We start from the raw sequence: 12,701 nt of genomic DNA, 5'->3' as shown, positions 1-12,701 counted from the left end.
GTGTGTTTATTTTGTGTATTTTCTTGCCCTGTTTCTGCTTAGTAACACTTTTGTTTTGACATTTGAAGTAGCTACTGCTTTCCTGTGAATGAATTGCCTGGACCACAGAGGCCCAGTCGCAGGAGAGGTACCGACGCCGGCGTGAGGGATGCCTGGGTCAGACCGACACCATGGGACCAAGAGGAAGCCGGAATCCAGCACCAGCGGTGTGGCACACCAGACCCAGGCCCCGAGTCATACCTCTGCCGGAGACAAGACGAGCAAAGACGGCAAGGTGCAGTTAAAACCTTCAATGTCCTCTTCCTCTTCTAAACGCAAACGGCATAAGTCAATCAAACATAATCGGGAACCCTCGGCGGCACCGGGACCCGAATATTTTGCCCTCGGCGATACGGCGCCACCTGGTGTAAACACGGTGAAGCCTCTGGTGGAGTACGACGATATCAGCTCCGACTCGGACACTTTCTCGGACCCACCGTCCTCTAGGCCTTCTGAGAGGGGGGGCGCGGACCGACTGGAGCCCTCACCAGACTACGATAGGGACGATATCGACAGAGAAGCAGGCGGTAGAGAAAACCGGGGGCACAGGCACTCCCGCAAGAAGTCCAAGGACCCAAACAAAGTTAGAGACTCTGGGAATGAGGACCGTGGGTACAAGAAGAAGAGCAGCAAAGACCGTGAGAAAGGGAGTTTTGGAAAGAGCAAAGAGAAGGCTCCCTCATCAGGCCCCTCATCCAAACGCCAGATCCAGCCAGAGGGTGAGTCCAAACGCGGGGAGCTGATGCTCTCCACCCAGGTACAGCCTGCAGCCAGTGTAGGCAGCACTACTTCCTCCACATCTTCATCTCGCAGCAAGGAGAGCAGCCGCTCAGGGAAGTCCCGCAAAGACCGGCAACAGCGACGAGAAGGCCGAGGGGAGGGCAGCCGCAGCGCCTCCCAGAGGAGCCGAGCAGACAGGGGCCACCGCAAGTCCTCCAAGAGCCACAAGTCAAGCCCTAAGGGCAAGTCTTCAAGTAGGGGGAGCCCCCGGAGGAAAGGCACCAGCTCTGCTCTTTCGCCCAGTCCCAGAAGAGGTGCCGGCAGTGAGAGTCCACAGGGCGGTGGGTATGGGCAACAGGTGGATGACAGCTACTCCAGTCGGAGGGTGTCCCAGCAGAGCCCCAGTCCCTACGCGGACATGTCTCGCCGCAGCAGGCAGAGATCGGACAGCCCCTACGGCAGCAGACACAGGTCCTCCAGCTACGAGCGGGACAGCAGCCCCTACTCAAGGAGACGCTCCATCAGCCCCTATGGTAACCGCAGGTCCTCCAGCACCAGCCCCATGTCTCGGTGAGTAGGAACTCTTTTGGGGAATAAGTTCTGGGAGGTTAAATAGCTCAGACGCACATGTTGATAGGGAAAGTGTTGAATATCAGAGGCCATGATGAGTGTTTCATTGACTGAAATTCATTGACTTTAACCATCGAGCATTGGTAGTGTTTGTGTGTGTCCTGACACACATCCTGATGTTTTATGATCCAGCTTACCACCTGTTGGGCTCTTAGATGCAACCTGCATTGTAAGTTTAAAATCAGGCACACCTGTTGAACTGGGCGCCCTCCACCCTCCAGCAAAATACTTAATGAGGGAGCTGGCTGTTAGTCAAGATCTATGGTCTCCATCTTGAACTTTGCCTGACATAACATTTACAAAAGCCTGAGGACGACGACGTTAAGGATCGAGGTGGTGTCAAGACAGGCGTGTGCTATCATAGTTTACCTTCAGTAATTGAATTTTGCATTGAAGAATATCAGTAAACCATGAGCTTTGGCCACCATGAGGGTTAGTGCACGGCGGCCCTGTTTTGAGCCTTTCACATCATCAGCAGGTTCTTCTTCTTTGATGATTACGTTTGAGTTGTGCGTAGATATAAGCCATTGTCTTTTTTTAAAGGCAAGTGAAAGGCAACTTTAAAAAAAACCTGGTCCCTGGTGGTGAGAACATAATGAAACATGTTTTATAGCTCATATAATGAGGTTGTATTTCCACGTATAATGTCATGCTCATATTATCCGCACATTGTGCAAAGCCAGCCATCATTTCTGCTCATTGCCAAGGTTGAAGGAGTAGAGCTGCACCTTGTGAGGTGAAATTCTACTCTGCAGTCGGCGGGTTATTATCTAGACCAGCAGAACAACAAAGCCTTGAGGAGTCTCGAAATGTCTTCAAGAATAAATGTTCTCAATTTGCCTGGTTGTTCAGAATTTTCCTGTTTATTTTGAGGAAAACAGTGGCGTTCGTCTGTGACTGGAACGGAGTCAAAGCAAATGTGAGCTAGGAAAGACAAACAAGACGGAGAACGAGCTGTATCACTATCAGCTTTAGATCAGTCCTTTAGATCTGAGAGCTCTTTCACTGGTGCCTTCTTTATGTCTATATTAGCTGCTGTTATGCTCCATATCAAAAGACCCTTGTGGTTTTGTTTTCTTCATGATGTGAATCAATGGCCATTTTCTTTTGCGATGGAAGAGGTTGTTTCTGCTTACCACCCACTCTGTTCCTCTTTTAAAACATGTTCAAAAAGCATGCACCGTGTTTTAATCTCAGTGGAATCGATGTTATGACGTTGCTTTTGACATTGTTATAAATGGCTTTCTTTTGTTTAGGCGCTCTGGCCGTTCCAGGAGTCGCTCTCCTCTGCACTACTCATCTTCTCGCCGCTCCTCCTCTCGTTCCCGTAGCAAGAGGCATACTTCCTCTGGTGTAGCGGGCAGCAGTTCCCACAGCAGCCGGCCGACAAGCCGCTCCCCTCCCTCGTCTCGCCTGCCGCTCAACTCCAGCCTGGGAGCAGAGCTGACCCGAAGAAAGAAGGAACGCCAGGCTGCTGAGGCGGCCGCTCGTGCCAGTGGTGGCGCTTCCCCTCTTCCTCCAGCACGTAAACCCGCCTTACGGCCCACTAAAGCTGAGGCTCCACAGCCAGAAAGAGACTCGGCAGCAGTAGCAGAACCTCTGCCTCCGCCGCCTGCGTTGTTACCCCAGGATGCTCCCGGTGGCGAAGATCAGGTTACTGCGCCTCTACCTTCCTCCTCCACCTCCTCTCCGGCACCTCCTCCTCTTCAGCCTTCTCCTCCTCTGCCACCTGGTCCAGCCAGCCAGGTTCCACCACCGCCACCTCAAGCAGAAACAGGTATTCAGCCTCCTCCACCCTCAAGCACATCCCAGGCCAAGTCACCAGCTCCGGTTCCTGCGCGCAGCCCCGTCCGCCAGACCCCGCTTCACAAGACCTCGACTCTGCCCCCCCTGCCTTTACCGCCTGCACTGCTGGGAAACGCTCAGGACAGGTGAGAACCTTGCAGCATGGATACAGACATACAGTATAAGTCATATATGATCATTGCTATGCTATAAAAAAAATGCTAATGTCGCACATCTGGATCAAAGTGACACCTCTGTGGTTAAAACCTGCAGCTTGCAGGCTCACGCTCTTCTCTAAAACCTTTTTTATTGTGTTTTGCACTCTCAGTCCAAAGAAGTCCACTCCTCCTCAGAGGTCATCTAGGAAGGAGAAGGAAATTCGCAGCCGGCCATCGCTCATTGACCTTCCGTTACCGCCCACCCTGGCCGGAGGTGACTCCTCTCCCCCACAGTCCCCCATCCGCCAGCCTCCATCGCTACCCCAGCCATCCCTTAAGAAGAGACCAAAGTCAGTTTCTTTTATTAATCGCCTATTATCGATATTCCTTTTCTTAATCCCACATTAACTCTAATCTGCTCTGCTCTCTGATGATTTACAGGATTTGCTGCCCGCGATATGGCGAGCGCAAACACACCCAGAGCGACTGGGGAAAACGCTGTGTAGATAAATTCGATATAATCGGCATCATAGGAGAAGGCACCTATGGCCAAGTGTACAAGGCCAAGGACAAAGACACAGGTAAGGGAATAAATCCTGGACTTCAGTCACTGTAGCACTCACATGTTTCGTATTAGAACTGAGACCGAATCCTCGTTTTGACTGGTTCTTTAAATACTCTTTCAACTCGGCAGGTGAACTGGTGGCTCTGAAGAAAGTGCGTTTGGACAATGAAAAAGAGGGTTTCCCAATCACAGCCATTAGAGAGATCAAGATCCTGCGGCAGCTCAAACACTGCAGTGTTGTCAACATGAAGGAGATTGTCACTGACAAGCAGGATGCTCTCGACTTCAAAAAGGACAAAGGTAAGAGGCTTAGAAACGATGTCCCAGGGTTGGGTAATATGGGAGAATAACAGTTAGCATATGGAGCCGAAAACTGCTGTGAGAGACTTTCAGATATGTTGTAATGTTTTCCATCAGCTGTCAAAGTTGAAACAGCAGCTGTGACGTGACATTAGATCAGTGCCAGATGTATGCAGAAGTTTTTGTTTTGATTTCGATAGTCAGTCAAAACTCACACATTTAAGTTCATGTACAGTTAAAAATATCAACTCAGTCAATGATATAAATAAATCGCAGCAAACTTGCAGTGATTGAATCCTACCAGATCAACTTAAAATCTGTCTACCAGGTTGTAGACCTTATTTAAAGTGATGAATACCGAGCCGTAGTTAGGTACAAGGAACAGATAAGGTTTTGCAAACATTACCAATATGAACAAACCTTAATAACTCAGTTTAAAGCAGTAGTGAATCATCACATGGCCACTTCTCCAACCTCCAGACTTGTGGCTCGTGTGCGTACGGTCGTGTTTCTGATTTGTGAATACGTCATTTCTCTCTTCGTAGGTGCTTTTTACCTGGTGTTTGAGTACATGGACCACGACCTGATGGGCCTGCTGGAGTCGGGCCTGGTCCAGTTCTCCCACGAGCACATCCGCAGCTTCATGCGCCAGCTGATGGAAGGTCTGGACTACTGCCATAAGAACAACTTCCTTCACAGAGACATCAAATGCTCCAACATACTGCTCAACAACAGGTAAGGGGCGGTATGTCATGTGCAGGAGCTGTTTAGCAGTCGCCGCTGTTTCAGGTGAATTTTGATGCATCCGTATCACCTGCATCTTGTTTATTCATGTGTTTGTTTACTTCAGAAGCTCTGATCCACTTAGACAAGTCGACATTAACAGTGCCTGCTATAATGCAGCATTATCCGCATCACTAAGTTGGAACATCATTTACATGCAGCTGCAGTCTGTAAATACAGTCTAAACGCTAACTTTAATGATCAGAATGAATGTTTTTCAGTTTGTCTCAGCAGCAAAGCCAATTACCTCACTGCTAATTTAATGCTTGCTCAGTCTGCATTCAATCTGCAAACACGACAGGATGCGAGGGAAGACGTAGCTTAACTAGCTGTCGTAGCTAAGATGCTAATAAAAGTAGCTGAAAATGTGTGGAGCATTTAGAGTTTAGAGAGTACAGCTGGCTGTAAATAGACTCTTGGAGTTTGGACATTTGTTGCCACACCTGTCCTGACGCTTGCTGAGTTTGACCAATGACTTCATTGGTTTGGCTTTTGCCTTCTCAAAGTGCAGCGTGCCGTTTTCATTCAGCTCCAGTGTTCATGAGCTGATGTTTGTAACAGTGTTTCTGAAGCAGACAATAAAGAAAAGCTTGATCTGATTTGAATATATCCAGTTATAACAGGTTTCATAATGTCGTCTTGTTTAAATGAAAAGCAGCTATTCAAAACAAGCCGTCTGGCTCAGGCACATGAGTGCAGGTATAATGTCTTGTTCAGGTTTAGATACTGTGGTTCACAGTAGTTTGTAGTTGTTGACTGTCATGCTGCACTGTTGCTCCTAATCTCGGACTTCTGTTATCTGCTTCTTCGTACAGAGGTCAGATCAAACTGGCTGACTTTGGTTTGGCCCGGCTTTACAATTCAGAGGAAAGGTAAGACGAGAGTGTTCAGCAGCTACGTATTTTCCTCTTGGATGTGTGCACTACACGGGGACCTACACGGGGCTTGACTCTGTGATGTAAATGCTCGGTTAAATTTGTTTACGGTAATTGAAGCAAGTAATTAAACCTCACAGTGAACGTGGATCTCCACTAGATGGTGGTGTCTGTCAAGTTGTTGTCCTTCAGAGAGATCCCAGCCAGTGAAAGCTCAGATGTTTGTGTTTGGGCTCTCAGGGGCCACAGATCTCAGTGTCCTCTCTCTTTCTTTGCCCCCAGTCGGCCGTACACTAATAAAGTAATCACACTATGGTACCGCCCCCCTGAGCTCCTGCTGGGAGAGGAGAGATACTCGCCAGCCATTGATGTTTGGAGCTGCGGGTGAGTGTGATACTGCCATGGTAGCACATCTGTCTGTTCCTCCACATGTGCTTTATTTCCTCTTTTATGTTTTAGTTGATTAAAACTCTGCCTTCTGTGAACATTTTAGTCATATCAGTCAATCTCAACTAGACGTTTTAGTCGAACTTGAATGATTAAGAACGCAGCTTTGCAGAAAGTGCCCGGTCTAGTGCTCTGCTGATATCAATCAAAGAATACACGTCAATTTAATGGAAAAAGACAGTTAAACATGCCATCATACATCAATAAGTTAGCTGCTTGGGTGTTTGGTGCATGATAGGCTGTTGTTTATGGTTGCAGGGTGAATGCCTATTAGCTAGTTAGCTCACTAGTTTTAGACTGAAGCTCCTGAACTTGAACACTGCTTGATACTCTGAGAAATAAAGATGCACTGAAAGTACCTTTTTTGTGCCATGAAAGTAAATGTATTTCTTACATGATGAGCAGCCTGGATGTTTGCAGCACACTGAGTCCGTTATGTTTTAATCCTGAAGCACCAAGAGGCAAATTCAGCTCAGTCAGGCGGAAGATGCTCGATTGTCTTCGTGCTTGTCAGCTGTGCTGCCAAATTCAAACTTGGTTTATGCAAATAGTTTGTTTTTCTAGCAGTATGGAAAAAAAACAACATTAATTATGAACAGTTTCACTAATCATACAGTTGTTATTCAAATGCACATCTGTATCTTCTCTATGATAACTCACGTCAGTCAGAGGGAAACAGTCTTTCTTAGAGGATGTGTACTAAATGTATCCTGTTCAGAAATAGTACGATTTCTTGCTCTGACAGAGACTCTGGGCGACATTCACACTTTGTGTATTAAACTTAGCTTAAAACTGGAAAGTGTGAGTGTATTTTCTCACTGCCTTCACCCGTTCTCTGCCGTGGCACAGGTGTATTCTGGGAGAGCTCTTTACCAAGAAGCCCATCTTCCAGGCCAACCAGGAGCTTCTGCAGTTGGAGCTCATCAGGTAGGCGGCCCTTTCCTCACCACAGCACCTCAAGTACTAACCATGACAGTCTTCATCCCTCATCTGTTCCTCGTCACTGACCCCATGTTTGCCTCCCACTGTCATTTCCTGCAGCCGCCTGTGTGGGAGTCCCTGTCCTGCAGTCTGGCCTGACGTCATTAAACTCCCCCTCTTCAACACCATGAAACCCAAGAAGCAGTACAGACGGCGGCTACGGGAGGAGTTTGCCTTGTATGTAGCCGTGCTGCACTGCCCCAGAAGAGCTCTGATAGTCCCTTTGACTGTTTCTACAGTTGAAAAATCTCTCCCCTTCTACGCAGTTTACCCTCTTCTGCTCTGGACTTGCTGGACCGAATGCTGACCCTCGACCCTGCACGCCGCTGCACATCGGAGCAGGCTCTTAACAGTGACTTCCTGTGTGATGTTGAGCCCAGCAAGATGCCGCCACCAGAGTCAGTAGCCCTGCTTTAGATATTTTTTTCCAATGTGAGATTTTGAATGCACACTGAGGGTGCTTTTGATTTCTCATAGATCTTATTCGTGACATTTAAGTTTTGTAATGCCTGGTTACAGATTTTTAATTCATGCCTGTGCTGTAACTCTGTCTACCCGCTGCGTCTCCAGTCTGCCTCACCACCAGGACTGCCACGAGCTGTGGAGTAAGAAGAGACGGCGTGCGCGTCAGAGCGGGCTGCCCGAGGATGTGCCTGCGCCCAAAGTGCCCCGTAAGGATCCGACGGGGACCTCCAGCGCAGAGAACAGCCGGCCCCAAAACAGCCCGGCTGGAGCCCCGCCGCCTCCACCAGGAAAACCGCCTTCCACAGCCAACTCAGACAGCGAGCTGTCAGGTAACAGCTGCCTCCCACAGGCATTTGAGCAGAAACACTCATGAATGGATGGAGCTGGGCATCGAACTTTGATACTTTTATGGCAACGACCACATTGCTTCAATACTCATTGTCAGTGAGCTAATAAGCATGCAGCATTCTCGTACCAAGATCTCATAATGCTGGTGATTGGCTGTCTAACATTACACATCACAGAAGCATGCAGGAATGCCCGGAGACGGGGCTCACCTTTTTTTTTTTAACCCCTCAGTCGCTTATGTGCATAGATAACTCTGTAGACTTAGTGCTGCTTGTTAGTTAGTCCAGTGCAGCTAACAGTGTAGCTGTCCAGTTTGAGTAAAGTGCACAGAGACAGAACAGTTTCCTGCTGCTCCTCCTTTGAAGTGAGTGATTGTACCAGAATGAGGAATGTTGTTTTCTTTGTGTTAAAATGGACTTTATAAAGTATCTTTCAGGAACGGCATCGAAGTCAAGGTATTGGAACCAGTGAGGATTTTTTTTTTTAATGTTTGTTAAATGTTTCAGTATTGTGTGTGAATGTGTGTGTCCAGGCCTGGGCGCTGCTGCTGAACAGTTGAACCAGGCAGAGTTGGCGGTGCTGCTGAACCTCCTCCAGGGACAGACGGACCTCAGCCTGCCCCAGGTGGCGCAGCTCCTCAACCTCTCCAACCCGGAGACTCTCAGCCAGACGTTGTCTGCCCTGACTGAGGCCTCTGACCACCAGGGGGCTCCAGAGGACCAGGCCCAGTCTGCTGCCAGGTCCCAGCCCCCAGAGCCGCCTCCTGAACCCCAGGAACTCTCGCCAACATCCGGAGACCCGCCGCTCAGCCAGGAAGACCAGGCCAACCTGCTGGCTCTCATTTTGGGCCACATCATCAAGCCACAAACTGAGGAGCAAGGCGATGAGAGCAATGGCGTCCAATCAGAGGAGGCACTAACGCGCGATTCGTCTGCCTCGACTACTGATCGCAAGGGCAAGTCCGGATTTAGTCTTTAGAGGGTGTAGAAAAAAGGGGGAACCAGGTTCACGTGGAAATCACTGGGAACTGAAGAGTGAGGGGAGCAGGGCAGAGAACAAACAGAAGTTTTGGAACTCAAAATTCCTGTATATCAAATTGATTACATTCTAGGCTACCTGATGAAATCAACAAAATGATCAATTAACCAAATAAATCGGGCTGTTAGACTTATCATGCATCCTCCACCCCTTCTTTTACCCCTGACATTCCTTAAACACACACACACACACACACACACACACACACACACACATTATCGCCCCTTTTACCACCTCACCCCTGAAAGACGCAGAAGAGAAACCTTTCAAAATGTCTGTGGAGCGTTTGTCGTCATGTGACCAGGCGAAGGTTTGTTGCAGGTGGACGTCGCTCACCGGTGTACTCAATAAACAATAGGAAGTGTAGTATTATTGATTTGAGTGAATGGAGAAGTTCACCCTGTGTTGTTCCCTTCCACGTTTCTCCCTCTTCCTTGTTTCTTTCTCACAGCCTTTGTTTCTATATCTGTCCCATCTCCACACGTGTTTTCTCTCCCGCACTTCATTTTCATTATAAAAGCAGGTGTCATGGATTCTTCACAGAAGCAATGTCGCTTTAAACAGTCTGTAATGTCAGCCTTTTTATGAAGAAAGTCTAATAAATTATCAAGTGAAAATAAATGTTTTGAATCTATAGACCTCACCTGCATGTGTTTCTTTTGATTTTGATTTGTCACACATTTTTTTTTTTTTTGGTTCGTTTTTAACTGTTCACTCTGACTCAGATATTAGTTCAAGGATGTGATTAGCAAGTTGAATAAAACTGTTGGGTATGCTGCTGACACTGGAATGCTAACAGACCTGTTTTCTTCTGGTTATTTCCTCTGTCAAGGCCACTGAAAGGCGTCTGGCCTTGGTTGGCCTTGCGCTGCTGTAGACTGGAAAACGATTGGACTAACCTGGTTTAGTGACCTTGCCCTGACCTTTATAATGCTAAAAAAAACCTCCTGCATAAGTCACCCTTTCTGTTCATCCAGCTCTACATGCCCCTCCTAATGTTTTCTCACCAAGTTCCTGCATTTTTCCTTTTGTTTAAGGTGGAGTGAAAACAAATCCAGCTGCATCTGTTCTGCATAAATTCATGCAGTTATATTGGTAAAGTTTTGCACCACATAGTAAAAAAAAAAAAAAAAAGTTTAACTGTGTTTAATAAAGTTTCTTTAAGGTAATGACGAGTCACATTAAAATAAAGCATTTCTCCATTTTCAACACTGAGGTTTATTACACCTGAAGTGTAGATCTTCCACAGGCCAGACGGATCTTTATTTGAAGCTCTGAGTATTTCTAACTTTATTGCACCATGTGAGGTTAACAAAGTGAACTTCACTGCAGAGACGCTGACATATTTCATCTATGTCCTGCTGATGGTGCTGAATTATCCTTGATGTGAAGGAACACTTAGCGCTCTGCCTCCCTCTCATGGTGACAGTAGGAATGTCCACATTGTGAAACTCCCTGTCAGGTGCATTTTACGTTTTCTCTGTAAAAGCAAATTAGAAAGAGAAGAGGACAAATAGGGTGGAGGGTTATTGTATAGATGGTCCACATGTTTAAGTTAAACTTTGAATGCCTGATTGGCTTTGATAGCTAATGTTTTGTCCTCTGTCCCATTTGGCCCCTTCAGATGCTGCAGCATCAAAAAGGCAACAGCTTGGGGCCAACCAGGTGCCATCTGGCGAGCAGCGTCCACCTTCTCCACCAGGCCCACCTCCGTCGGCTCTCCTCCTCGGAAACGCCCAGCAAGCCGGGTCCGAAACCCAACCCAGCCAGGACATCAGCCCGGCCGTGGCCGCCGCCTTGCTCCAGCTCATCTCTCAGCAGGACTCAGAAGCGGGGGCCCCTCAGCGCAGCAAGGACCCCTCTCCTGCTGTGGACGCTCCGGCCCGGGGGCAGCCGCCTCCCCCCTGGGTTGCAGACTCTCCGCCGAAACCCTCAGCTGCGGCTGAGGCCCCAGCAGGACTCGTGACTGCTGCTCCTACCGCTGCAGCGCAGTTCCCTAAAGACCAGGACCTCCGCTTTTCCCACGGAGCTGCTCGCTGACCCTCAATCCCCCGGTGAGACAGAGAGGTATCTTGGGATGGCTCCAGCTCCCTGGCCTGAAGGGAAAGGCAGGGGAAGAATGCAGATTATGACTCACTGGACGATGAGCAGGTAGCTAAAGTTTAATCAAAGATTATGAAAATGAATGTCTGAAAGAAAGAGATTAAGGGCCTTTTCAGGTCGACGTCGCTGCCCGCTGAACAAGCTGTCGTGCTGTCGGAGGGAGCTGGGGTTGGTCTGAACAGTCCTGTCAGGGACGGTCGCCACCTGCGGTCCCTTGCTCTTTGCTGTCCTGACTTGAATGAAGTTAAGCTTCCAAATTGAGTGCCACGCAGCTTGACACTCAACTTCGAAAGCAACTGTGATATTTTTCTTCCAAAACGAATGATTGTCACGTCCACTGCAGTGCCCGCTTCTAACTAGAGTTATCAGTGTTTTGGCAGAGTGGAGTCACTGTGCGGCTGGGATGAAGTGGAAGATTAGCCGAAGCTAAAATACCGTGTGTGTGGGTGTATTTGAGGCAGTGAGCGCACTGATAAGAACTCTGGAGGACTTTGAGTTTCCCATTAAACCTTACATGCTGGCTAGCTCCCCCTCCCTTGTGCCTCCTTTGTGACCCCAGCGACCCCTGAATGATCTCAGCCTAGTGGGGAAGTGTGGGTTAAGTTTCTGCTTTGGATGGCACCTACAACAGTGTACATCTAAAAAAAAAAAACACATTTTTTTTTCCCATATTATCCAAAGGCTGTTCCATATTGTATTCTCTCTCATCAGTCCTACTGAACTGCGACGTGCTCTCGGCCCACGTGAAGATTTTCCTTCCTTTACTTAAATCAAACCTGTGTCGTAACGAGCCTGAGCCTGTAGTACTCACTCCTCTGTCTCAAATATGGATTAAACCACTACATTATGATCAACTGCTCCAGAATGCACACGCTGTTCTGCCAGCTGAAGTATAAAGCTAGAAGCATATATACACACTCACAGAAACTGACTTTTCCGGCTTTTCCTGGTGGGCCCTCAAAGCCTCGTTTAACATGTGGCCGCCTCCCTGCCGACTTGTGCAACAAAAGCTTCTTTTTTTTTTTTTCTTTCTTTTTTGGGTGAAGTTATTTTCTACATGAAGAAGATGATACCCGCTTAAAAAAGTAATGGTCTATGGTTCTGTTTGCTTTTTTTTTTTTTTTTCGGTTGGAAAAGGAAAGGGAGGAGAAATGGTTTCACCTGTCTGTAAAAAGGAAAAAAAAATATTTTGTAATATGTGTTTTGTTGGTTCAGTTTATTAAAGGAAGTTATGCGACCAGCTGAGTCGTCTCTCCTGGCCTTTCTGAATGTTTCTGCGAAGCGGCCACTAGATGGCAGGCATTCACTCACGCTGCAGCTCAAACTACAGGAAGTCCTCACAGTCAGGCCTCAGCTAAGCCTGATCCAAGCTGAGAAGTTACACAGCAGGTTTGTAGTCTTTCTTACAACTGCCATGATGTCAGATCTCATGTTAGCTCCTTTTCATTCTGCAGGCTGCTTTGA

General features: G+C 47.8%; 1 protein-coding gene across 1 annotated transcript; it reads left to right on the top strand.

Annotated features, from left to right (window-relative positions):
- cdk12 (cyclin dependent kinase 12) lies at positions 1-12,477 on the top strand. The gene is made up of 14 exons (XM_076752384.1): positions 1-1,329; positions 2,646-3,320; positions 3,503-3,682; positions 3,774-3,913; positions 4,027-4,197; positions 4,743-4,932; positions 5,796-5,852; positions 6,138-6,239; positions 7,152-7,229; positions 7,344-7,460; positions 7,550-7,681; positions 7,854-8,077; positions 8,629-9,051; positions 10,759-12,477. The coding sequence occupies exons 1-14, from the start codon at positions 149-151 to the stop codon at positions 11,172-11,174; spliced, it is 4,086 nt and encodes a 1,361-aa protein (XP_076608499.1). The 5' UTR covers positions 1-148; the 3' UTR covers positions 11,175-12,477.
- Positions 12,478-12,701: the final 224 nt, after the last annotated feature.

This window comes from Chaetodon auriga, chromosome 16 (assembly GCF_051107435.1).
Source record: "Chaetodon auriga isolate fChaAug3 chromosome 16, fChaAug3.hap1, whole genome shotgun sequence".
Lineage (NCBI taxonomy): Eukaryota > Metazoa > Chordata > Actinopteri > Chaetodontiformes > Chaetodontidae > Chaetodon > Chaetodon auriga.
This window is presented reverse-complemented; position numbering and strand designations above follow the sequence as displayed.